Source organism: Scomber scombrus, chromosome 23, assembly GCF_963691925.1.
Source record: "Scomber scombrus chromosome 23, fScoSco1.1, whole genome shotgun sequence".
NCBI lineage: Eukaryota > Metazoa > Chordata > Actinopteri > Scombriformes > Scombridae > Scomber > Scomber scombrus.
In genome coordinates, this window is record NC_084992.1 from 6,694,436 (window position 1) to 6,722,316 (window position 27,881).

General features: G+C 40.6%; 1 protein-coding gene across 1 annotated transcript; it reads right to left on the reverse strand.

The window, feature by feature from the left end:
- Nucleotides 1-217: 217 nt before the first annotated feature.
- On the reverse strand, nt 218-27,881 carry LOC134006326 (uncharacterized). The gene is made up of 35 exons (XM_062445412.1): nt 27,809-27,881; nt 21,298-23,590; nt 19,713-19,774; nt 19,355-19,393; nt 19,040-19,234; nt 18,459-18,850; nt 18,062-18,321; nt 17,843-17,977; nt 17,509-17,607; nt 17,368-17,405; nt 16,009-17,204; nt 15,078-15,275; nt 14,939-14,973; nt 14,273-14,425; nt 13,381-13,509; nt 12,264-12,302; nt 11,850-11,975; nt 11,253-11,379; nt 10,216-10,386; nt 10,089-10,123; nt 9,805-9,969; nt 9,567-9,701; nt 9,448-9,486; nt 9,216-9,356; nt 8,379-8,473; nt 8,222-8,245; nt 7,309-7,885; nt 6,653-6,709; nt 2,789-6,424; nt 2,591-2,696; nt 2,205-2,324; nt 1,841-2,086; nt 1,554-1,670; nt 1,345-1,466; nt 218-726 (listed from the first exon to the last, which is right to left on the reverse strand). Exons 2-35 carry the CDS (start codon nt 23,287-23,289, stop codon nt 652-654), a joined length of 11,076 nt encoding a protein of 3,691 aa, XP_062301396.1. The 5' UTR covers nt 23,290-23,590; nt 27,809-27,881; the 3' UTR covers nt 218-651.

The window sequence follows — 27,881 nt, forward strand, 5'->3', positions numbered from 1 at the left end:
TCATAACAAATATCAACTTTACATAAATGAGAACAGAGCAAAAGTGATTGTCAGTTTCTCTCCTGTGTGCAACAGAAGACATTTCCCATCAGTAACACTGCTTCCTCTTTTTACATCTTTACTTCAAGAGGTTACACAAATAGTTTATTAATAATAATAATAATAATAATAATAATAATATTATAATAGTCAGAACAGAAACCATTTGACCTGGAGGAACAACACCCTCTTTCTGTTTTGTACCATAAAAGCAAAGAAACGAATCTATTGCAAGCTTAGATTCTGCTCCTTAATGTTGTCTAAACTTCAAGTAACTAAGCTTGAAATGAATTGTAATTATTTAGTGATAAAGAAAATTGAGTTTAAAGTTTAAAAAGTGAGTGTTCACCAGTTTTTCCCTCTTTTTACTTATGCAATATAACTTTGCAATTAAAGGCAGAGCAAGGCACAAAAACGTGTTTGAATCCCGGTGGGGCGATTCATGCTAAAATATACATATATTAACAACATTTACATGAAAGAAAGGCTCCAGACAGTAATGATATACAAATCAGTCCACGGTGGTTCATGAAGCTGCAGACACTTCACTTGTACAGCTTCACCTTTTTTAATTAAAAAATAAATTTAAAAAATAAAATCGGTAGTTTGGAATTAATCTGACATGGAGCTGTGAGAGCTTTGTGTCGAAGTTCTTGATGGTTTCACTTGAAGCTTCTGATAATGTTTCTGGGGGAAAAAAGAGGAAAAACACAGTATTATGATAACAAAGTGTGTTTTTGTGCATTTAGTTTGTATATGGATCAGTGACAAATAGGGGTTGACAAGATGAGCCATTCAAAAATATCTTTTTTAGTATTTTTGTTGGTTTTATGTCATTTGAAATCACATTTGCACCATTTTTTTTTTAAAACAAAAAGTAAGACCGATTCTCCTGAAAATTTTAGTGGTGTAACCACATAAAATGGTTCCCGATTAACATGATTCCCCAGATTAAATTTAATGTTTAGAACAATTGTATTCTATTACCTTTATTTAATATAAAAAGTTATAATGTAAGATCATGCCAAACTAGTTGATATGGTGTTTTATTGAGAATTTAGTGTTTTTAAGCATGTTAAATTATTTGGTACAAAGTTTTTATGGTTACACCACTTACACATTTTTCCATAATCCTCTAATATATTCTCTCAAAATGGATTAAAAGCAGAAATTTAATGCTGGGTCCACAAAGAAAGAATGTGTGCAAGTTATTCATACGTTTATTTCACATTTTAACCCTTTTAAATTTGACTGAACTACATGGAAAACCTCATTGACCCGTATGTGTTAGTATTGTGTGCATACCTGCAGGTTGTCGTAGTGTTTCTGGCTGCTGCAGTGGACGTCCTTTGCCGTCGTCTCATTCAGGTAGAAAACAGAGCAGAGGTTACAGTAATACCCTGATTTAGGGACCATAAACTCCTGACCTGAAGAGAGAAACAGGAATTTTTTTTTTTTTAACAAAACAATGTCATTGAAAATAATTAAACAAAACTGCTGTGTGTGTGTCTTACCGAGGGGGTTGTTTGGTTTGAATAGTGGCAGTTTGAAGTCAGCTGGGACACAAGGAGACTGAGAACGAGATCGCTTCGCTTCAGGTCCGTCGAGATCGCTCTTCCTTTTACTCACAACTAGAGAAGAGCAGGAAAGTAACATAAGAGATTTAAAAAATGTACTATTTTAATGTTGGTGATAACTTTCAGAAAGAAGCATTTTCATTGCTCAAAATTAAAAATGAAATGTTCATGGCCTTAATCCTTCATTCTGTTCACCCTTCCTCCATTCTCCTCCTCCTCCTCACCTCCTTCCAGGTTCTGGTTCTTAAGAGGCTCCAGTTTCAGATCAGGCCCAGCAGACGCAGCTTTGATCTCTTTTTCCACAACTGTCTTCTGAATCTCCACCTGGCTGTCAGTCGAAGGCGGTTTGTCTGATGTTGAGGAGGCGTCAAGTGAAGCAGTAGGTGGAGCATCAGTGCCAGTCGGTTCCTTTCCTTCTTCTTTTTCTTCCTCTTTCTCGCTCACTTTTTTCCCTCTAGTGGATTTTCTCACTGTGGCAAAACAAATGAAACAGGTGATAAAAGGGAAGTAGCAAAGTATTACTGTAAATTACATGTAATGTTTCATTAAATACAAAGATGTGTGTATGTTGATTTGTATGTGTGTTACCAGGAGACTGTCTGGTTCTCTTCTTGGTTCTGCTTCCTGTCCTGGTTGTTACCGCTTCCTTTTCCTCCTCCTCTTCAATCACTCCCACCTCGTCCATTGTTACAAAGTTCACATTTTCCTCTAAAAACAGAATACAGCCACAATTAACAGTAGACAGAATTTTAAACTTTTGATTAAATGTTTTTTGCTGAAATGCATGTTGGAAGCTGTTGTCGACTAAGGTTTTATGTTCAGTCTTGTATCTTTGAACCCCACCAATAAAATCCACTATGTACTGATGATTTAACTTGGCGAGTTTCACATCAATCCAAGCCGTTGACTATAAGAAAAATGAATGAGACTTTTACTTATTAAACAAAGCACCTCTATAAACACAGAATACACACCTGTGTCGTCATCGTGCTTGCGTTTCGCAGATCTTGAGGCTTCCACAGCTCTCTCTTCGTCCGCCTTCTTGTCCTCATCGCCGGCTTCATCTAAAGTCACCAAAGTCTGACAGGACAGATAGGACATATTTAGCGTCAGTTTTTCTGTTTGCTTGTGTATCTAAGTTTGAGGTTGACAGGAAAGGTTTTAAATCTCACCTCTGGGTTTAAGGAGTCCACTGATTCGTCTTCCTGGTTGGCTGGACGGGACTCCGCTGTCTTTTGCTCTGCCTTTCCCTCCTCCTCTTCCTGTACAATCTCATCCAGAGTGACCAACGCCTGCAGCTCCGCCTCTGTGATTTCTCCATCGCCCTCTTGGCTCTCTGGTACTCTTTCCTCTAAGGCCTCATCTGCTCCCACCTCATCCAGAGTTACCAGCTCTTTGGCGTCTACCTTCACCGTCTCCTCCTTTTCCTTCCCCCTCTCCTTTGTCCTCCTCGGGCCTCCTCCTCCTTCTGTACTGCTGCTCCGGCTCCTTCGCTCCCTCTCCTCCGTTTCCCTGGTCGTCCTTTCTTTGTGCTGCTTAGCAAGCTGCTTCTCTTTTGCGGCCGCTTGACTTTTCCTCATTTCTTCCTCTTCAGCCGAGTCATCGGGATAATCCTCCTCTTCCTCGCTGATTTCGTCGAGCTGCTTCTCTTTTGCTTGCCTTTTCCTCACATCTTCCTCCTCGGCTGTGTCATCGGGGTAATCCTCTTCTTCCTCGCTTACTTCGTCCAGGTTCAGTAAAGCGCTGGCGGAAGCTGTTGCGTCACATTTCTTGGGTGATTTCTGATTAGTCAACTTTTCCCCATTTCTTTGGGTCTTTGTTGGAGATCTGTTTTTTTTAGGTTTACTTTCCTGCTTCAACTTCTCTTCTGCAGCAGATGGATTATCATTTACCTTCCCTAAATCATCAACTATCTGATATGGAGTTGCTTCCTTGACAACCACCTTTTCGGACTCCTCTGCTGCAGCAGTAGAATGTGTTGATATGTCATCTTTTACAGTTTTTCTTTCCTTGTTTGGGCAAGTTTCATCTTCTACCTCACTTTTTTCCTTGCTCCCTTTATCGGGCTCCTCTATAGTCGTCAGCTCCTCTTGAACTTGATCATCTTCCAAAGAATCTAATATCTGATACATAGGTTCTTCCTCCTCGTCCTCATTTCTTGGTGATTTGCTGCTGTTGTTTGCAATTGTCTCCTTTCTTGCATTCTCAGACTTGTCTGAGGGGAGCTGATCGTCAGCCGCCTCGTCCTCAACAGAATCCAGAATCTCGTATGTGGCCTCTTCTTCTGACGCTTTTTCGGATGAATCTTTGTCAGCCTTCTTTGATGATGCCCTTTTAACCTCTTTCTTTGGTCTTCCCCTTTTTCCTTTTCTTCTTGTAGCGGCAGGATCATCCTTAACAACCTCATCCTCTACAGAGTCTACAATTTCATAGGTAGTCTCTTCCTCACTTACCTCTTTCATGACAGTGTCACTTTTCTTTGTTGTTGTATTCTCTTTTAGAGGCATTCTCTCTTCCTTCATTGGTGTTCTTTCCTGTGAATCTCTGGCAGGAGTGTGTCTCCTTCTTGTTGGCGTGTCCTCTTTGAAAGTATTTGTCTTAGTTGTTCTTTCCCTTTTTCCTCTGGTAGATCTTGTTGTGATGGTCGGTTCATCTTTGGCAGTGTCATCCTCCACAGAGTCTAAAATCTCATATGTTACCTCCCCATCCCTGTCTGTGAGATTCTGTGTCAGTTTATCCTCTTTCTTTCCTCTTGCACTCCTTCTTCTACCAGAAGGAGGAGCGCTGGTGACTTGAATTGGTTCATCTTCAACTGAATCTACAATCTCATACACTATCTCCTCAGGAGTTTCTCTGAGGTCTTTGTCGTTTTTAGAAACTCCTGCATTGGTGTCCTTCCTGGTTCTCGTTTCATACTTTCTAACCGGCTTATCATGTTTCTTTGGTGACTTGTCCCTCTCTTCATTTTTGGACGATCTGGTTGTGAGGCCACTCCTTGTTGGTTTCTCATCTTTTCGAGGAGTTGTCTCCACTTTTCTGGTTCTTCTGTCCTTGTAGCCAATCTCTGACTCCGTCTCAATAGTCGTTGGTTCATCTTCCACAGAATCAATCACCTGATATGCATCTTCCTCATCTTCTTTAGATATCTGGTCCATACACGTTTCAGGTATATCGGTAATGTGTGGGCTAAGTTTTTGGCTGTCATCGTCTGTTGCCATTTGATCATCAATTGAATCCAATATCTCAAAGGTTTCATGTTCAGTAACATCACTGTCACGGTCTTTGAAAGTGTCTTCGTTGTCATCGTCTTTATTTATGATTTGGCCATCAGGACTTTCATCTTCTTTGGAAACTTTGGAGAATTCTGCTGAAAGCATTTTGCTTTTGACCTCTTCGTCTTTTCTCTTCAGTCCATCTTCGCTGCCTTTTAGAGGTTGTTTGTTCTCTGTATCCAACACTTGGACATTTCCTTCGTTATTTGCCTCATTTTCAACTGCAGATGTAACATCTGATTTGTCGACTACTGGAATCACATCTTCCTCAGATAGCTGTTTTACTGTGGAATCGTCATCTTCAACCAGGTGACTGTCCTCTTGACCTGTAGCTGCTTGGTCTTCAGTAACACTGTCTAGCACTTGGAAAGAATCGTCCATTTCCAATTCACTGTACTCCTCTGGGCAGGCTTTCTCTTCATTGTTGACACTGTCTAAGACCTGATAGCTATCCTCTTGTAAAGTCTGGCCTCCCTTGGGTCCAGTTAGCTGGGTTTTACAGCTCCCATCTTGGTCCCCATCATCCATTTGTTCATCTGCTTGGTCATCAAGTGAATCGAGGATTTGGTACTTTTCATCCTCCTCCTCCTCCTCCTCCTCCTCTTCTTCTGTATGTTTTTCAACACAACCTTCCTTCTCTCCCTCTTTAATTGTCTTCAGGTCTTTCAGTGTGTCATCATTAAAATCAATTTCCAGACTTTGAGGATCTTTCCCGATGAAAGGTGAGCCTTTCTGGGCTTGGCTTGTCAAGTCTAAACCTTTTCCCTGTGGAGGTGGATGCATCTCTGATGATGTTTCTATTTTTATCTCTGACTCATCAGATTTTGCAGGAGTTCCCTCTGCTGACACTTTGTGGTCAGATTTTGCCACTGCACTGTCTGCAGCTTTGGTTTCTCCTCTAAGTGGTTCGAGACAATTCTCTTTTGATAACTCGACAGTCACTGCTGCTGTTATCTTTTCCCTTTCATGTGCAGCCGAGGATGTCCGGGTCCTGGTGCTCGGGGATGTAGTGCTTGATGCTGCTGCTGGCGATTTTGCCTTTCTCTGTTGTATTTTCTGAACAGGGGAGGAGAGGGTTTCAGCAGACAGTGAAGAAGAAGAGGTAGAGGCCTTAGTGACACTAGCAGAAGATGAGGGTTTAGCAGGGGATTTGGTGGGCTCAGATGAGCCCTTCAACTTTTTTGGTGACGCAAAGGAAGAGCTTGAGGACGGGCTGCTTTTTGAAGAGCCTCTAGTTGACCTGGATGAGTAGTATGAAGAGGATGAGGAATAGGCTGAGCTCTTAGAGTCTTTTGAGGACCTTGCTGAAGTCCGTTTGGCAGTATATGACACATCAGAGTGTTGTCTTTCACTTTTTGCTCTAAAGGACTGTTTGGATGTGGAGGCGGATTTGGCTGAGATTTGTGGGTCAGGGCTTGTTTCTCTCAGGTCATCACCAACTTCATCAACAGTGACAAAGTCATCCATGTTGAAATCGAGCTCATCAAACAGGTTAGCATCTGACGAAATTGGATCATCTGTAAAATCATCTTGACCCTGAATGGAAGACCAAACAAAATTAACCTCTGAAACAATGAGTCATCTCATAAACAAGATACAATCAAATGCTTTTAACAAGGACTGATGAAGAAATAGGACTAGATAATTGTCCGTGGAAAATTCTAAGTAACATATCATCATAGTTGAGGATCTCATTCCCTGTTTAGATGAAAGGTTGTTGAAGGGACAAAGACAGAATAATAGGTTAATAAAGAACATGTTTACCTTTTCTTCAGATGTGTCTTCATCCTTTGAACTTGTGTTGCCTCTGCTTGGACTCTGCTTGGAAAACAAATATATATATATACATAAATAAAAGTTTTTTCTGGATTAAGTAAATGGGAAGACGCATGCACTATTATAATCATCAGCCTTTCAAAATTCAGTAGCCTATTTCCCCAATGATACTATAATGCAAAGCAACCCTTTTAAACAATTCAATTCATTCAAAAATGTCTTAAAGTGGAATATTGTTTATGTGGCTGTTTCTTTTATGTTTCTGTTTATCTTCTCAGAACCACAACTCATATGACCCATGATTCCAGTATTACTTAAAAATGCATTAGTTTGACTATAATCAGCTGTGGATTAATAGACATTTTGTGCTCAAGTGATTTTTCTGGAAGCAGAATCTATAAGACATATGATAAGAAATAGGATATATAAGCATTTGGAAAAAAATCAATGCTAGTCCATCAATTCATTGTTTTGTGGGTCTTTGGGATTTCTTGACAATGAAAAAAGGCAGTACATTTACTGGACTGACATCTAAGTTTCTGAAAATGATTATTTTGAGAAATGAGCCATTTCAAAACTGACTCTATAACTTGGCACTGTACCCATACGCAATCGACCAAATGTAAATGTTGAAAGAGCCTCACCTCCTTCTCCTTGCTCTGCCACCTGCTCTCCAGTGTGAGTCTGTGCTGCCGAACTGCTGCTGTCAGGACCTTGAAAATGTCTGCGTTAATATGAGGAAGTTCTGCAACGTCTTCTGAAGGCATGACCTCTTTGGTTGAGGGGGCAGGGCTGAAAGTAGCGGTGTCCGGCTTTCCACTGTCAATTGCAGAGGTAGGGTTCACATCATCGGTAGACACTGTCGTCATTGGTGACCCCACCTTCTCCTTTATTTCGGTTTTCTCTACTTCTTCATTTGACTTAGGACCAACAGAGGAGTCCACTGCAATCTCAGTTTCTGGTTCCTTATCCTCTTCCTTCATTGCAATGTCACTTACAGTTGTAGTGCTTGATTCTTCTGAGACCAATGAGGAAACGATGGATCCAGCAGGGTCTACTAGTTTAGCAGATGCAGGGCTACTCATAGTCAGAGAAAGTTGAGATCCATCATTCATAAGTTTAGAAGGAGGTTGGGTTTGACATTTCACAATGGGTGGGTCCACTTTGAGGTTTATTGTGTTCTCACTGGAATTTTGTAGACGCTGTTTTAGGCTCTTCACACTAAGAAGAAAAACAGGAATGGGCTGTTAGCTGCCAATGAAACTTTTGTGAATCATTCAAAATATTGTATATACCAATATACGTCTCTTTTCCCCTCATATAAAACTTTACAATATTTCTGATAACTTGTCTTGAACCTGAGGGACATGCATATACATTTATCCAATTAAATGTGATTTGGGACCCCGCAGCTAACCACTGGCTATCATATAGAGTTGCAGTTGACTGTTAGTGTGTGGGTCAAAGCAGTCACCAAAATGATTATATTTTTTAATTTTGGCACCAAAAATCCCTTTCTAAACCTGACAAGAATCAATTACAAAGTGATATACTTACGATTCAAAATGCTGAACTTTACTCCTGGGTAGAGAGAAAAAAAGCTGGTCAGTTTAGATGTGAAGATGAGGGATTACAAAATAAAAAAACACATAGTATTGTGTAGGAAACACTTATAACTAATTTAACCCCCCAATTTTTAAAGAAGCACACATACCAAATTGTTGGATGAATCGAACAGGTCCTTGTGAAAGTGTTTTGTTTCTCCACCACCTGCGTTACACCATTGGAGTTCGCCATCTCAATGCATATCTGAGGGAGAAACAAAAGTTATGAACAAAGACCAAAAAGACAGAGGAGGGAGAGAGGAGGAAAGTGATGAGACAAAAGCAACAAACAGAAAGGGGGCAGCTGTGGCTCAGGAGGTAGAGTCCACCAATTGGAAGATTGGCGGTTCGATTCCCGGCTCCTTCAGTCCACATGTCGATGTGTCCTTGGCCCAGATTGCTCCCATTACTGCGCCAACAATGTGTGAATGTGTAGTTAGTAATGGTTAGTTTCCCTCTGGTGAGCAGGTTGGCACCCTGTGTGGTAGCCCCTCCCATCAGTGTATGATGGGTGAATGCGACGTAGTGTAAAAGCGCTTTGAGTGGTCAAAAATATTAAATGATAGTATAAGGTACTCTGTAAGTACAGTCCTTCCCCAAAGGGAACAGCACCAAGCCATAAGAACCCCTTCTAAATGTTACAGTATAATCAAGCAACATCTTGAACCTAACATTTTTGATTGACAGCTCTGTCCTATCAATTGGACTGCTAACACATCCCAAACATTTTCAAGAATTTCAAGTATTATTTAGTCACTAGTATTGATTTGTGAGCTCAGCCTGGCAAACATGAGGAAAGTCTTGCTGTCGTAATGGCAACATATGTGCCATGTGTACAATACATTTTGTATTATTGTCACCAACATATATAATATTTTCCCCAATATGTCACCAAACACTTCTCTCAGTAGTTAAATGTGAAACGTGGAGATGCTGTGGTCTTGTACCCTGTTGGCCAGCGGCAGGAAGCTGACAATAGGAGCACACGATGCCACCACTTCCATAACTGCTATAATGACGTCATGAGTCGTCCGAGAGGTCTCCACACACAGCAACCGCTCCGCCAGAGACTCTGGGTCTGGACCACACTAAGAAACAAGAAACAGTTGTTGTTAAGGACCAGGAATCCAAAGACCCATACTCAGACCTGACACTACGTTTAACAGATTTCTGACTTACAATGTTGTTCAGTTTCATCATGGTGTGGTACATGTCCTCCTGAGAAAAGAGGCATAGATTGTCATAGATGTTGAAAAAACACAACCCAGCCTGTTAAAGTGCTTTCCTGATGTCCATACCTCTGTGGATGCAGGATACATGTCTTCCTGGAGGAAGTGAGCGAAGACTCTGTAGCCACCGACAGAAACCGGATTTTTTATCTGGTCTCGGACAAAATCATTGCACGCCTTCAAATGCTCGAAATACACAAAGGCCTGGAAGGGAGAAAAAGAAGCACAGATATTAAGCCATAGTTCATTTCAAATAACACAGTTACATTTGGTTAACAGTGTCACAGTCTGCAGCGGTTGTTCTTACCCTCCTCTGTAGTGGGAGGACTATGATGTTGTAGTAAAGGGAGTGAAGGTTCCGCTTTGTAAAATATGGCCAGACCAGCTTGGCGACGTCCTCGTGTCCGTAGTAGTCTTCTGGCAATCCAGTCAACATGATTGTTGGGAATATGTAACCCAGACGGTTGGCCTTCTACAGGACACAGGGTTGTGTTATGTTATTTTTGATTAACAACATTTCAAATGTGAATATAAAACCCCCAAAATAAAAGCAAGAACATTTTTTGTGGCCATTAGGAGAAATGAGCTTACCTCAAAGTCATCCATTACTTTGACTGTCTGGTAATCTAGGAGATAAATAATAAACATATGTTCAATTCGGTGGTTTCAAACTGTCAAATCTCATTTCTATCTTAAAGTCAATATGACGATTTCTTACCGGGGATAGTGAACCAAGGAGATGTGGTAGGGAACAGGAAGGGACTCGTTTTCAAAGTGACCCAAAATGGTGAAATGCTACCCTGGGGAACGTCACCCATCGTTGTTGGGATAGTTGCCCTGGCAACAACATTGTTGCTGTCCGGCAGAGCTTTCTCAATAAGTCTTGGCCCTGCAGGACAAAAAGCAAGCAATGGTCAGTGTGTCTTACATTTACAAAGGTTGCATTTTTTAAATCTTTTATCATTCATTTTATTATATAATCTTATTCAACAAGTTACATTACTTTTATCATTATCATCATCATCATTATACCGGTTTGATAACTGTACTTTCTCCACACACAAATTGTATAAAAGCTCCCAAAACCTACATAACATTGATTATCATATCTAATTTACAGTTATTTCTGTACACTGAAGGACAATTGATGTCCTATTTTTATGTCTAATTCATTCTTATCATCAATTTTTATTGTATTTTCTTTCATCTATTACATAGATGTTATGGGTCTAGAGCAGTGCCCATGCAGAATCTGTTTTTGCGTGTGTTTTTGCTACAAAGTAGTAAGTGTTTTCAGTTTCATACATTTTTTTTGAGGGTCTGAAGTATATTTCACAGCTCTGCCAAAGCTCCGCTGTCTTATACCCTCTCTAACTCTGGTCCTGTGCTGTGCTCAGTGTGCTGTGTGAGAGGGGGAGTGGCCAGCGGCTAGAGCGGCAACAGCAAATGTGTGCTTCTTTTACCGATATATTTATCTATAGCTTTTACATTTCTTATCCAAACAACGTCAAACTGCACTTACTCGTGCCCGTAGCAAGACACCTGTCACGTTTGAAATCAATCGGATGAACGGTTCGAGAGATATGCAAATAATAGACAAACACGCAACTGGACAAACAGACAGACAGACGTTCCTGTCATTTATAGATAGATTATGCTGACAGGTCAATTCTCCTCTTTCTTACTTTATGTTTCTTATTGTTATTCATTTTCTTGTTGCATCAATTAGTTTAGTTTATTAATTTTTGGACTTACGGACTGATGTACAGCCACCGTGTGGTGCTTTCAGCCTGTAGATTTCATAGCCAGGAGGTTCTTTCAGGAGGCTGAACCAAATTCCTAACCGATCTGCATCTTCATTTGACTCAAATTCTACATACACCTGGAAAACAAACACACACACACACAGGTTTGGTAAGACTAACACAGTATCTATTTCTTTTTTGTTTATTTCATGACATAAAAAGTAACTATTCCTTAATGTTTGCTGAAAATGTCTAGTTTTTTTTCCCATATCTGCGTTGTGTTTTACGCTCATATGAAATTCTCAATTTAACTAAATCACCAAAATACATTAGTCAAGGGGTGCCCTGTTTTTTTAAAACTGTAAATCATGTTAAGATATTCTAGTAAAAGCCCAAATTGAAATATAGACCTGTAAATTTGTTTAGATGTCCACTTTAAGCGATAAAAACAGGAAAAAATTCACTTAATGGGTAAAATTGACTCTGTTTTTCAGTTCAGAAACAACTGCAAACTTGGCTAAGGCACTCCCCGTGACAAGCCTCAACAGGATAGCTTTTATAAAGTCACTAACACATATGCACTATGTGTGTGTGTGTAATGTTATACCTTGTTGAGTAGAAGCAGGTAATTTTTGACAAAATCTATTTTTTTCAAAGCTTCTCTGAGGTTCCGGGCCTCAGATGGTGAAATGTTGAGGATGAAGATAGTTCTCTCTCCGTTATCAACCGAAGGCTGACAAAGTAAAATTTAACAAGAGGACACAGACACACTTAAAAGCAATGCCTTGTTGCAATTACTACATTTAGAAAAACTAAAGAATCATATTACTGATATATTTATAGTTCAAAGAACAGTATAAAACAAGTACAAGAACTTTGGACAAGATAAAACTCAAACAGAGATATGAAGGTCTGTATTTAGCATGAAAATTGAGATATATTACATTTAACAAAAAAATTAAACATGGGAGATCTCATTTAAAGAATGATGTGTAATTAAATGTGTGTGTGCGTTACTTACCGAATTCATCATCTTCATAACTAATTTATAAAACCCAAGCTGAAACAGAAACATCAGATAACCGAACGTCAAATTCAAAAATACTTTCCCAATACACCATACTCACATTAAAATCTGGGTAAAAATCAGTCTTAAATTCACTTGTTTTTTTTATCTTCCAATTTCCATTCTTCTATAAGTGTTTATATGTTATACAAGTTACCAAGTTTCTCTGGGAAATCAGGCAGGGACTGCTTTAAATCACTAAGTATAATGACCTCTAAGTCATACATATGCTCAGATGTAAAAGCCAATCAGCAGTTATGTGTTCTTTAGGCACTAGAAAGTCCCAACCATGATTAAGAAAACCAGGGTTCGTTTAAGACATAACATGTAAGAAATCAGCATCCAGAAGAATGCATTACTCATCATGTGCATGAAAACAAACTTAATTTTGGTGATATTGTATTTTAATTTTGGTTTCTATTTTTAACAGTGTAACTTTGTTTTCCTCTTTTATATTTATGTATGTATATTATTTAGGTTGGGGTAATCGATGGACGTAACATCCGTTACGTCACCCATTGGTTTGTGGACTGCTGCTCAGAGGCCAATAGTATCGGATCTGAGCAGCGCCATCTTGAAAATTTCAGGTGCATGCCGGGAAAAATAAAAAGACGGATTCTACTTTTAAGGGCATCAGGAGGGGCATGAGGCGCCCTCCTGAACCTGTGAACCAATCCACCTGTCAATCACGACGTAGCCACGCCCTAATGCATACCTTGCTTTATCGTCAAATATAAAATCAGGGAGGCCAATATTTCACAAATGAACATCATACTGCATTGAAGAAGGCTTTAAACTAGCGATTGAGACCATAAACACATTTTGAAAATGTTTACTGAGGTTAGAAATCAAGTGAGAAGTTGGTGAATTCTCCATTGACTTGTATAGAGACGGAAATCCTTTTGACACCAAAACGGTCGCCCCCTGGTGGCCTTTTGATAGAATGCAGTTTTAAGTTACTTCCGCGTTGGCCTCATTTCAGAGGACTGGAACTCCCCGCCTGGTTTAATTCCTATTTGTCCAACAATAAATAAACTATTAACTAAATAAAAATGTTTAGGTTTGTGGTTACCCTTGTCCCTGGGATGGATTCGGCCAAGACATTCACATCAATTGGAACTTTCTTGAAAATTAAACGCTTCCATCTGGTGGCTTCAATCACATCCAGTGCATTTTTTGGTGATGGCATTGTGACAAAAGCCTGAAAGGAAACCCAGAAAGACATTTAGTCATGCTATTCATAAGACTTGCCACTGGATGGCAGTAGTAGGTTACTCTTATGGGGCTTTGCCATTATACAGTTCTAGCACTACTCGGCTGTACTCGACTCGACTTTGGTACCAGAAACGTTGTTTTCCATTACTTCATAGTACCTCCTCAACGTGGGTGGGGTCGTCATAGCACGGTTGCACGAAACTGCCGTCACTTTGTTTTATACGTCGAGGCAATGGTGCACTGCTCGGTCTGTGGCTTTTTGTCACACACAAAGCAAGAGAAGAGAGCCGAATCGCTGTAACGCTGTTGCTGGTATTTAAAAATGAAAGGTTTGAGTCTTGTGTCGGACGTCGTGCTCATGAGTCTTCCATTGACGACACTCTCTAATCAATCAGTGGCCGGCAGTCTGTTGACGTCGAATTTTAGTATCTGCTCAGCTTGCTTGGAAACTCGCCAGAGCAGGTACCAAAAAAGCAGCAGGTACCAGGTACTATCCCTAATGGAAAAGCAAAAACAAACCGTGTCGAGTCGAGCCGAGTAGTGCTGGCTCTGTATAATGGAAAAGCCCCATTACTGTGCTATCTGTCAAACATTTACAGTTTCAGTACAAATTATTTTGCCAGTATAATTTCCTGTATTAGCATAAAAAAAATGTATTTAAATGTTTCATAACTAAGGACTTAACAGCAGAAGCAGAAATATATGATTCATAAACATAACTGGTGCCAATCTTTAACCCAAGTGCCTACCATGCACGCCTGAGGAAAGACATGGATGGTGGATTCATCATAACGAAATCCGAAAGGCAAGAGCGCCTGGGTGAGGTCCGCCTCAGTGTAGCAGCCATCATGATATTTAGGCAGGTTGGTTATGAGCAACTGCTTCTTTGAAAGTGAGAAAAACTGGACAAGAAAGGACCAATAATGAAGCAGAGTTAACATATCAATATCAATTAGCCCCAAATACTGCAATACAATGAACTGCAGCAAAGGGGGCATCTTCAAGTTGGTTCTGTTTCACCAACAGTCCAAGACCTTCATATATCTGGTTTACTATCACATAAGACAAAGAAACAAATCCTCACAACCCAGATACGAGAACTAGGGAATATCTTTGCTTGAAATGTGCAAAATTGTTAATCGATTATCAAAAAACTGTGAATTATCTTTGTTGAGTTGATTGACCAATTGAGTGACCGAATAATTGATGCTGGTCTTGAACAAATGTAGAATTAGTTTAATTTATTCCAGGTTTCCATATCCAGAAAGTGACCGATCCAAGTGTTTCAGAGAGCAGCTTTTAAAGCCAAGATTAGCTTTTCTAAAATATGATCTACCATCAAGTTTTATTTACGCCTTTAGTAAAAAATTAAGGACTACATTTTAGTTCATGCAAAGGGATTTTAAGAGACCTACACGTGGTGAGAAGCAGTTTTTTCCTCTGATGCAATCTGCAAAAGAAAGAAAAAGAAAAGTAGATGTTATGATCATATGAAGATATTTTCACGTATTGTAAATTAATTGATATGACACTCTGTTTCGTTGATATATTTACGTATTCTTTTTTTAAGCAGGTGCTTTTCAGCCATATCCCCAACAGTCAGATTTGTGACTGCAGCTGCATAAGGCGTGGACGACGTTGGTTGCTGCTCTTTCGCCGCTGCAGCTGTTGATGCAGTTGTGACAGATGTGACCGCCTCAGTCCAGGTACTGCAGGCAACTTTGGCTGAAGTGGCATTCATTTCTATCTTCTCTGCAGTAACAGGATTTTCAAAGGATCCAAATGAATAAAAATGATCAGTAGCTGTTGGATTCACTACGGGATCTGTATCAGAACTAATTACTGATGATTATTTATCAAAAGTCCCATTGTGTAAATATTTTGTGAAAGTGCCAATAGTCAACCCTACAATATCGATATCAAGGCATTTGGTCAAAAATACTGTATATTTGATTCTGCCCATATCGCCCAGCCCTACGTCTGGCCCTGGTCTGGACTTCTGACACTCCAATAATTGCTGTTAATGTAACGTACAGTAGCAGTGCAATGTGTGTTCAGTTTGGGATATTTTTCAATGAATAAATACTACAACTCCTCAAGATGAAAGCCAACTTCCAGGGTCTTGTTCGCCAACTGATAATTAAACAAATTCGCAATGAAAGGGGTTAGCCCCAATGTTAGCAAAAATGGGTTAGCCTAACCTGACCAGGTTCACTTAAGGTGGAATAACCTTTAAGATTAACCTGATATTGTGATTTTAGTGTCAATCTCAGCTGCTCTGAAATAGAGAACAGCTGCTAAGTCTCTGCTTAGTTTTTGGCTCAGCTACCCCAGGCCCATTATGGGATTTCTTGACAGTAACAAAAATCTAAAAAAACTGCTACTTTCCACCTTGAATACTTACAACAAAATACCTTCTACAGTACATTGTTTTCCACATTTTAACATACTTGACATACCCTCCATTAAATTGTATCCAACATACCTTTTTGCATTGTTTTTGTGTCCACGGCGCCATCTGTTAACATTGTCTCCACAGCAGCTTGAAGTGGGCTTCCTGCCACCTGCCTATCCACGTGTGAAGTGTCCGTTTTTGTCTCAAGCTGTTGTCCAGTGGACTCTGGTTCTGGCAAGGTATTCTGCTGGAACGTTTTGATGGTGGTTTGTGGGGTCTGAGTATTGGTGTCTCCACATGATTTAGGAGTATTATCTAGAGGAGGTATTGGTAGAGAAACATCTGGCTGAGTCTCAACTGTACTGGTTAGTAGTTGACTCTCATTGGATTTGACTGCTGGAATTTCAGGTACAGCCTCTGTAGCCATTGGTTTTTCACTGTTGCCCTCAATTTCCATGGGCTCGGCCACTTTCACTCCTGTTTGCCCAAGCTCCATTGGTTCAGCGTCTTTAACACCACGCTCCATAGGTTCAGTGTCTTTAACCTCTTTTGCTTCAACATCACCTTTGGAAAGTTCTGCTTGTTGCTTAGGTTCAGAAACTGTCATATATACTGTTTGAACAACATCTGCTGCAGGTTTCACAGATAGTTGAATTCTGGTATCAGAATCTTCCAGCTTAGAAGTCTGTACTTCATGGTGATTTTCTGATGCTGTACATTTGGATGGTATACTTTGGGGCTTTGTAGCCATTCCTTCTTCCTTTTCATTGGTCATGGCTCCTGCAGCAGTCAATTTGCCTGGTGGAGTTTTGGGTTTCTGCATAGATGAGGCTGTTTCCGCCCTGGAAGCAGAGACCTTTTCTTCGGTGACCATTTTGGTGCCTTTACTTGATTTAGCAACAGATGTATTTGCTGATTTGTCAACCTCGGCTGTTTCTTTTGGCACCACCATTGTTTCTTTAACAGTGATTTCAGATTTTTCAGATGCACCAGCAGATGGATTTTTTGGAACCACAGGCTTTTGTTTTACCAAAACTTTTGTCACAGCTCCCTTTGCAGCTACCTTGCCTTTTTTTACTTTTTTGGCAATCTTCTTTGCTGAGACATTTTTTGCCTTGGAAACCAAGACTTTTGCTTTAGTGACAGTTGCCTGACCTTTGGCAGCAATCTTCTTATTAGGCACTGTAAGTGGAGGCCTCTTAGATGTAGGAAGGAGTGCTTTTCTGGTGGTGCTAGTGGTGGATTTAGTGGTTTGAGGTGTGGAGACACTGGGTGTGGTAGGTTTTCTGTAAAGAATCAATCAATTAATAAATACATAATTAAATACATAAATAATAAAAAGACAATACAACAGGATCTGAATGAAATAAAATAAAAAACTTAAAATAGGCAATAAAAATGTGCATGCTCAAACCATCTACAGCCCTGCTCAAAAAATAAATATCTCACCTCTGAAGAGGCTTCATTTGCTCCTTAGAAACAGTCACCTGCAAACAGTAAACACATTTTAATCTAAATATTAACATACTGAACTACAGCAGTCAAGTTTTAATATATTCACATGTCAGGAAGAGAGGAGATATTTAGTACCTTCTGTTTGAAAACATAGACTTGAATTCCTTTTATGGTGAGATTCTTTGTGCTCTTCAATTTCTTAGCATCTTCCTCTTTCTCAAAACACACACATGCCTATAAGGGATGGTTTTGGGGTTAGATTGACACTAATGACGTTAATGTTCATCCTACAGACACTCTTTTAAGAAAAGTCTCACAACAAATAGCAAAATACAAATTATTTATTAATTTATTAAGGGGGACTAAGATAAAATTATTATATTTTGCATTATTAAAAAAGGCACATAAAAAAATATGATTGGCTAGCAGAAACAGACACACACAGTATTTTCTCTTGAAATGCACATACCTCCTGCACTTTACGATACAGTGAAACCATTTTTGTTTTTCCAAAGCGCTCCATATGAGTGACTACCTCATCGTGAGAGATGGAACTATGAACGTTCTCTAGTATCACCGTAGCTGGAGGATAGGATTTACCAGCCTAAATAAAAAGACAGAGAGAGAGCAACTTTAACCACATGAAGAACTGGTCACAATAAACTTAAAACTGAAACTAAACACCTACCTTTGCAGAGGAACTACTCTCACTCTTCAGCAGGCTGACTTTCGCTTTAGTCACCTCCTTCTTTGCTATAGAACAGGAGGATGAAGAAGAGGCAGCAGAGGATGATTTCTTTCCGCTTGTAGAGGGTGGAGGTGAGGAGCGTTTTCCTCCTTTGGGAGTAGAGGGGGAGGAATTCATCTTTTTCAGCTCAGCCATTAAGGCAGGAGCCAGACTTTTAACCATAGCCTCAAGATCAGACTGGTTTGACAAGGACTGGACACCTAGCCAGAGAGAAAAGTAGGGTTACCATTTATGTAAAATCATTATATAACATCATAACATGGTATTGCCATTTACATTTTATGTACAGAATCATTACTTAAGTCCTGGTATTAAACATTTTTCCAATTTCTCATACCTGATGTTTTCAACAGGTTCTTAGCCAGTCTGTCTGCTGCGCTTGAATTCTTTCGTTGGGTGTATGACCTGTCAGGGGTGATGTTAGATGTTCTTCTCTCATGTGTCCTTGTGGGGGACGATCGTTTTTCATGACTTCTCTGTGGTGACGACCGTCTTTCCGGGCTCCTCCTTGGTGACAATCGCCTGTTGTGGCTTCTTGTTGGTGACGATCGTCTCTCACGGCTTCTCCTTGGTGATGATCGTCTCTCATCACTCCTCCGTGGCGATCGTCTTTCGTAGCCTTTTCGTGGTGATGATCGTCTCTCGTGGCTTCTCGAACGGGAGCGATGGCAGTGGGATGAAGAGGCAGGGGAACTGGAGCGAGAACGATGGTGTGAATCAGACTGGGACCTGAAGGAAGTATAGATCAATGATGCAATGAATCTACTAAAACTTTCAGAAAACTTTCTCATCAAGTGTAGGTTTCTCAAGGTGTAACCATGTTCTGCTATTCTGTAGAAACATTTCACAATCTTATATCAGAATTTATTTTCAACAGAACCTGATGTTACAGTCTTGTGTCATTTATGTCCAACAGACCTGTGAGCGTATCTGGAGCTGTGCGGTGATCGTGATCGGCTCCTGTGTTTCTCCCTTCTACCATCTGAGCCATGGCTACGCCGTGGACTCGGGGAGTGGGAGCGGGAGCGGCCGCCATGCCTGGTTTTCTGGTGACGATACTTGGTAGTATGTGCAGAGGTTGAGGGGGAGGGCTTGATGTCTTTGCTTACAACTCTGGACAAAACATGGTACAACAAAAGTTAAATGAAAGACTGAATGAAGTCCGTCAAAATCAGTAGGATACTGGTTCACAGCTGAAGTAGCTGCTACACCTCTACATACTGAGAAGCTTACCTTGGCCCGACAGCTACCTCAGCATCCCACTGTGGGTATCTGAATAATAAAAAATGTAAACATACCTTTTAACATAGCAAAGAAGACACCAAAAACAAGGTTGAAAGGTATCGAGGAATTAGAAGGTTTATTGAGCTAACTACACCTAAAAGATACATTGAATAATCCTATTGTAAAAAAAGCATTAACACAAGAGTAATGCCACCTACAAAGAATGTAGGTTCCTCAAGAAACATTTTTTTTACCAATTAAAGACCTTAAAGTGGTTGGGATCCATTAGCAAGGAGCTATGAAGGCTGCAGCACTATAACAGAGATGGAGAGATTGTACCAAAAGCAAAAGCTCATCATAGACTTACTGTCTGCGGAGGAGTTTGCAGCTCTCAAGGTGAAGGCTGGTGTTCTGGTGACAGATCCAATCCTAGTAGTCCAAACAACAGACAGCATTTAGATAGACCTCAACATGTGATGAGCTTCATTATCGCAACTGCCATTTTTGTGATCATCTGACTACATATAGTTTTTATTAAAAGACATTACAGAAGCCTTTAGAAAGAGTTTAAAGTCCCTCATTGTCTTTTAGGTCAATGAGTACCCAATTCCATTGTCCACTGTTGTATGGTGTATGTATGAAATAATGTTGATGCTGAACAGCAGGTCCACAAAGACAAAATATTTGCCTTTCATAAAAAGGTGTTGAGAGTAACTGTATATAGACAAAAGAATAATTGGAAAGCAATCTTTACAACTTGGACATTTTTTTCCTCTAACTCTAGCTGGTTTATAAGCCAGAGTTAAAGGCTCACAAATGTTTAACATTAAACATAACAAACAAAGGAGTCACAGCACCAGTCACAACAAAAAACAAAATAAAAACTTCTTCTTGGGGTCTTGACACTGCGGTGGCTGGTTCTTCAGTCGGTGTCTTCTGTGGTGTCATAGAGTTGCATGAGGTTATGTGAAGGTCCTTTTGATAGGGGTCATCATCAAGTATGAACAAAAACAGACAAGCTGAGGAAAATTACATCTGGAGAAAGACACTGGGTGAAGGAAGAAGTATGACTTTTTTTAGTGGCAAAATTAGGGAATCTTTGATGTCAAAAGAAAATGTTTCTACAAATGATATGGTTCATAAAATATGATGGTGGTGGACCTCAGGTTGACTGTGTATGCTCAATGCCCAATTCACCAATTGGACCATTTTGGGACACAACAAATATTTCATAAAGTGAGAGCATGGTTCCATAATGCCACCATTACTAAAAGTCATCTACTACTGTTAGCTTAGCTTCTCATATCTCATTGCAATTATATATATGCATGTTTTTTTCTTTCTTAAAATGTGATTTTTAAGACTGATACATTGACTAGCAGATGTTCAAAAAGTCAAAACTGCATATACAATGGGGGACAGAATTTTAAAAACAGGGAGAATTTTTTTTAAGTCGGCTTCTGATGTATCAGTTTTCAGTTTTGTAGGAACTTCATCATCGGCATGTCTTCTAAGCTCTTGGTTCCACTTTCCAAAGGTGAATCCTTGATGTTGACCACTTCTCATCATTTTACATCAAATTATCTAACAAACATCACTCCAAGTGAGGCTGGAAATATCCATTCCACAATTGTTCAAAACAGACAATAGTGATCTAACAAACATTCCAAGTTATTTAAATGAAATGTAAATTTTAAACTGTACAACTGAATAACACATAACAACACATCGTTTGCAATTACACAGAATGCCTCCATGTCATGCAATGACCTATCAAAATTATAAGACAATGTTAAGCCCTTTAAAAGAGGCTTGAAAGTATTGGCCTTAAACTTATTCAAGATCAAAACCCTTGAACATTTCCAATAAACAAATGCTCTTTTTTTAACATTGAAATAAACATTCCAAAAATTCCTATACAGAGAAAGAACAGAGTGCAATCTGTCACTCACCTTCATATGAGTACATTCTTTGTTACAGAGAACACAGGTATGTGGAAAGATTCTGGGTGAGGCTGCTGCGTAGTCATGCATCATGGCTGGCGTTGGCAAAGCCTTGGAAACTGTCACCTTTGCTGGAGGCTGTGAGTTGGTGGGTGGCAGCGTTGTATGAACAAAGTTCATTGGCATTGGCTGCGTTGGCCCAGGAGGAACCATAACGGTTCGATGGTGATCACTGGGGTTAAACAATGGACGCCTCACGACATCAGTGATGCTGGGGATATGAGAAGCAAGGGGAACTGTTGGAACTGGTTTTGCTGCGGACAGAACTGTTGGCCACACTGTCTGCCCCATCTGTGAATGTGATATTGCTGGTTTCAGCGCTGTCTGTTGCTGCTGTGTCTGCGCCTGTTGTTTCTGTGCCTGCTGCTTCAGTGTCTGCTGTTGCTGCTGAGTCTGTGCCTGCTGTCGCTGCTGCATTGACTGTAACTGCTGCTGCTTTTTTATCTGTTCAGCAGCCGCTGAACCTTGTACTTGAGTTTTACGCTGATCCTTAGTGCCAATGACTACAAGGCCAGGTCGGCTGGGATGCACACCGCGGAGCAGATTGCAGGATGTTTGAGTTTTTGGCTTAGGGTGTTGGTTGACCTCTGGTTCTTTCAAAGGAATAGGTTTGGAGGCTTCAGTTTTGAAAATTCTGATGTCAGTATCTTTCTTCGGGAGAGAGAAAGAGCTGAGGGTTTCTTTAGGAGTCTGGTTTTGTTGGGTCTGCAATCGTTTGCTTGGGTCATTGCTTGAGGTGGCCACAGAGCTTAGTATTGAACTGTATGAAGAGCTCAGACTGGTAAGAGAACTCGCCTGATCATGGGAAGAACCCAAGGTACTGCTTCTTCCTGCTACTGTATTTTTTTGCAGTGGGTCCCAGCTGTGGCTGCCACTTTGAAAAGTGTCCTTCATCCCACCACTATTAGGTCTACTACCACCGGTCCTTCCAATCTCATCTCCAACTCCACCAGCATATTTGCCTCTATGTCCATAGTCAAACACTTTACTTGGCTGGAGAATAGAAGATGATGTCTCCTCCTGGCGTATTCCTGCCCCTCCAGAACTACTAAAACTGTCCATTCCACTTATGCCTCTGGTGGCTGGGGGTTCAGGGTATGGTTTTGACTGAACTGCAGACCTCTTGGCTTTCTGGATGCGGAGTTGGCGCAAAATAAATGGCAGGTTAGCAGGTGTCGTCTGGTCTTCAGGGTAGGCAATCAGATGTTCCAAGTCCTCTTTTTCAAGTCCTAAGTGCAGAAGGATGTTGGCAGCTGATTCTGAGGTGTATTTGGGACGACTGGACTCTGTAGAGGCTGCAGGTTTGTCTTGCACTGGGTAGTCATAGTCTCCTAAACCTGGAATGGACACATCACATTCTCTTCCACTGGAGGTATTAAACCTACAGTCCCCACTATCTGCATAGCTGGATGAAGAAGCGGATGATGAATAAAATTTAGAGGGGTCATCAGCAGTGGGTCTCTTGTAGTCTGACACGTCCAAAGAACCACTGCCACTTTCAGCTTTTGAATGTCTAGCCAAATGTCCGAGAGAGGCAGAGGTTGAAGACATGGAGTAGGAGGTCGCCCCTGTGCCTGAGGAGAGCAACTCATTCCTTTGAGAGGTGAAGTAAGTGCCCTGACCTGTAGGCTGATGCATTGGTGTGCTGAGAAGCCTCACCTCCTCTCTGGCTCTGCTAATCTGCATGTCGATGGACTTCTCTATTTTCTCATCGATTGTGGGCCTACCACGTTCAGGCCTGTAGTTCATTGACTGGTGACCCAGTTGGCGCCCAGAGTTGGCGAAAGTCCCAGAAGAAGCTCCAGAAGAGCTGGGGCCGGGCCCCATGTGAGGGGATGCCCTTAGAGGGTCTCTCTCTGCCTGTACACCGGGGAGTCCATATTGCCCCTGGGTGGATCTTTGGTTCCCAGAAGCATAGGGGTTATACAGGGGATGAGACATGGTGTTCGCAATCTTCAGAAGGTTGAGGAGATTAATGGCCGCAGCAGTAGGGGACGGGGGTGCAGTGCGTATGTAGGGAGTAGATATGTTGGAGTTGGTTGTCAAGGTAGCAGCTCGGCCACCAACAGAGAAGGCGTGGTTTATCTGCGTGAGTGCAAGCTGGGCTTTGAGTTGAGCCAGTTGCAAGGAAGCAGCCTGCTGGCCAATCAGGAGCGAGCTCCCAGGGAGCCCTCCAATAAGGGGGCTCCTTAGGGGCCCTGTAGCAGGAGAGGGGGCACAACGCTCCAATTGCAACGCAAAGCTGAAAAGGTTAAAAAAAACAAAAGAAGGTGTTACTGACTGGGACAGGACCTCTGCAACTTGGATGGGTACAAGTCATCATCTGGAAGATCTTGTCTTGAGTTGTACACTCCTGTGGGATACACACTCATTCAGCCAATTTTACTGCCAGGGGCCACATGCATAAACAATAAGTACGCACAAAAAACCATGTATACACCATTTACATTACATAAACTGGTATTTATAAAAACACAATGTGCACACCTCTTGCATTTTTTAAACCATACGTACAAGCTATCTGAGGGTGATGACATGAGTTCAAGATGAAATATGAGATGAGGAATATTTTAGTAAAACATTGTTTCGGCTGATTTATTTTTTCCCGTTTTACAGATATTTGTGAAATGCAAATCCAAGGCACATTATTAAGGTATCACTGATTAATTACTTTTGTGTGATTAATTTTATCCCTTATGTCAGTCAACATTTTATTTAGCTGTTAATATTTTTTTTTATTTCATCCTTAGTTATCTTTTGTAACTTGTACCTACATATGAACGATATACAATACCAGTCAAAAGTTTCCCAAAGCTTTCCCATTTGCTTTAATGAGAAAGTGTGTCCAAATTATAGACTGGTACTGTACATATGAGTTTATATTTCTGATAACATTTGTCGGCAGATGTCACTGCTAACAATGGTCTACAGGTCTATGTGATATGGACAGAATAGCTGCAAAGCTGTAAGTAATGAAAGCTGTTCTGGAAGTAGGACGGAAATCTACATAGAGTTTTATGCAGATGGCCCCTGGTCTTCACTAGCAAGAAGGAACAGAGGAAGCAAAAACAACAAAGCACAGATAAAACAAAGAGAACAGTTAACAAACATCAAGAACAGAAAAAAACGAATTTATGTCCTTATCTGGCTCATCTCTGGTAGAAACAGTCGAGAGTACTCCACCAATTTAGCATTGTATTCCTACATTACATTATCAGAACATGGCCCTTACATTATCCATAATCCAACTTAACAACCAGCAGTTTGGTGGGACATACTGCCAGATTCGAGCAAAGATGAGGAGCAAACTACATTGGTCTTGTGACCTCACTTATTTCTAACTGTTCCCCTTTTAAGGCTGGAACCAGAAGACAGACAAAGCACATTTAACATATCACAACTATGATTTCAATTTCAGGATGTGACATTTGACCATACTGAATAGGGATGGGCATGATGAATCATTACAAATGTTGTCGTTCATGTGAAATTTGTATCGATCAAATGCTGGTATCAAATGGAGGTTGTGTTGCGTAGTGTGAGTCTTGAAGCAATGTAATGAATTTCCCTAAGTGACAGCAATGAGATGTCTTACCAAAGAGGGGGCGATATTTCACAGAGAAAATGGTTCAGCTACCTTCATGCCGCCGCAGATATCAAGCGTAAACATAACGAGGTCAAGGTAAAGTTTGGCGTGGGACCTTTTCAGATAAAAAAAAAAGATGACCAGGTTCCTCACGCTGGCCAAGTTAGTGCGTCAATGCCTCTGCGTCCCAGCTACTTCGGTCCCCTCAGAACGGCTGTTTTCAGCTGCTGGACTAACTGTCACCAGGCTGTGCTCACTGACCCCTGAGCAAGCTAACACGCTAACATGTCTTAATCTTCCTCAACAAGAATCAGAAGACATCGAGGACTTTGACATCCACTTCACACAATGACTACTCAGCTGTGTGGTGGTGAGAGAGGAACCAGGGTTTTTAACTTTACTCTCCTTTTTTTTTCTCTTAGCAAAGCTAATTCTGTCACCTTTTAAGACAACAACTGATTTTAACACCATGAATGTCTTCCAGGAGAGAAAGTTGGAAAATAGGCATTACTATCCCCACAATTTAAACAATACCAACGCCCACGTCTCTATGATGGTCAGCTTTTCACTCCGCCTTCGAGTGTGGCTATTCGGAACAATTGTAAAACACATTTGATTTCAGACCTGGCCACACAGCAGGTCATAGCAACCAGACCACATATCAACCAAAAGACTCTAGACCATAATTTATTGGGTAAGGTTAGGTAATGTAACAAGATGGCATACAGATAGAATCATCATCAGGATTGAGGATCCTCATGACTTAAAATGTTGTATGTGGCAGTAAAAGTTCAATCATTTTGAACAGCAGAGCAAAGAGAAAAGTCACAAAAATTAACAAGGGAACCTTTTGAGTGTTGCCTTTCATTGAGAAAACCCCCCCCCCCCCAAAAAAAGGAACATACATGCACACACACAGGATACTGGAAACACAGGTGCACAGAGTGATAATTTTTTAGGTGATGAATCCAAGGTCAACATGACTACGACCACACTGACAGTAATTTACTAATGTAAGAGTTACTCCAAGTGGTAAGGTAACAAAAGAGAAAGAAAAAAAGTCAGAAATGCCCCACCACAGTTTTGCGGCCAACAAAGAGCTGCGGCCAACACCGCTTCCTGGATTGTGTTTCATTGTCTCACCACCACTGCTAACCCTTACACTATTTTCGCTGCCTAAATTTAACAAGAATATAATGAGTGTGTTTTGTTTTGTTTTTTTTTTAAAATACTTAATAATCACTATATTCTTTTAAGTGTTAAATAGCATTGATATGTTCAGTTTTTATGGGTGGCTAGTAGTTTAGTTTGCTACTTTCAGCAAAAGCTTCCCCACTTCTAATAAGAGGGAGCTTGCAGCTCCACTATTTACAGTTTCACAGCAGTAGAAATTATGTCATTGTTTGATAATTTTCCATAACTTACACTAGGTTAAATTAAGGCCTCCTTTTGGGGAAAACAGGAGGCGCCCTGATAGTGTTGATATAGCAGCCAAGGTCAGAGATGCTTTTGCCTGTCTCTTACTAGAGGTAGTCAGAGGTTGGATTCATTGTAGACCCTGAGGAAAGGAGGACAACGGTGCTGAGCTGCGTTCTCAGTGTACATTCTTACACCCTTTCGTCCTGAGTTGTAGACCAGTAGACTAAATTATACACTGTAAGTGTGTTGAATCTGCCCATGTTTGAACATGGTTCACTTATGGCATTATCCGTGTGGTTTACTATAAGACTATCCCCGGAGGACCAAAACTCCAGGATTGAAGGGAGCATTAGGACAGAGTATGTACTGATTTTATTCTCCTTGATCAAGTCTCAATAAATCTTTTCAGTGTAAGACATCTTGGACTGACTGTGCACTTTCTCCACTGATGTAAGTCGACAACAGTAGTGACTTCAATATTTTAGTAACATATATATTTCATCAAATGCCACCACTCCTCTACACCTAAATGATTTTATTTTTTACACAAATGCATTTCTAGAGGTGTTCACAGTGGGCCAATCACATGTCGCATTAAACTAAAGAATGCTTGCATTGATCGGCTGTGAGCAAGTCCGTACAAATAGCCATATTTTCTAGATCTGGGTACAAAAAGGATCGATTGCTTTATTTCAGCCGATACCGATACCCGGTCCAAGCCATAACTATCAGACTAAAAATAAGTCTTCAGTTATTCACTAATAGACATAGTTGGCATAGGGTTTAAGCATTTATGTTTGTTTTATTTTTTGCACCAAATTATGGGGACTAGTATCAATAAAATCCTGTTGATACCAAGTTGTAGGCTGGTTTGTTGATGTGTGTCCCTCATACTCAATGTTTTAATAGTACTAAGAAAATCGTCCTCATCCACTGTTGATAAGGGCAGCCTGGTGTGCTCTACCTTTGATTTACTGCTCATACATTTGTGTACTTATCATGCTGTGAGGTTTTGGGGATTTTTGTGGTCTGTGTGGAGCCTCTGATATGGTCACTGGCTGATTTGTATACATCAGAGGCGCTGACATCAAGCAAATAGGCCTACATGCTTAACTCTATGAGTGTTTTCTTTCCAACAAGAGCCATGGTCAGTCTTTCCTTTGAGGTGACCCATAAGTTTCTGTTTCCAGATCTGGACAATTACAGTATGTTTGACATTATAACCAACCTTTAAACCACATAATATACACATTCAATACGTTGTCCAGTTTTTTTTAAATTTAAAGGCCTTAAATAATAATAAATACAAAAAACCTAGTGTAACCAATATGAAGGTTAGCCTTCAGCAGGTCCCAACAACAAAACGATCACCCGGTTTGACAAACACCGAGAACAGCCGCGTTAAAAACCGACGTTTCGTTTCGTTATGTGATAAGTGAGGTTTTGCTTGCATACCTTTCGTTATCTGTTGTGTGTCCCTGTAGCTTTTGCTTGCTCAAACTTGGCTTCGACCTGTTTGCAAGCAGGC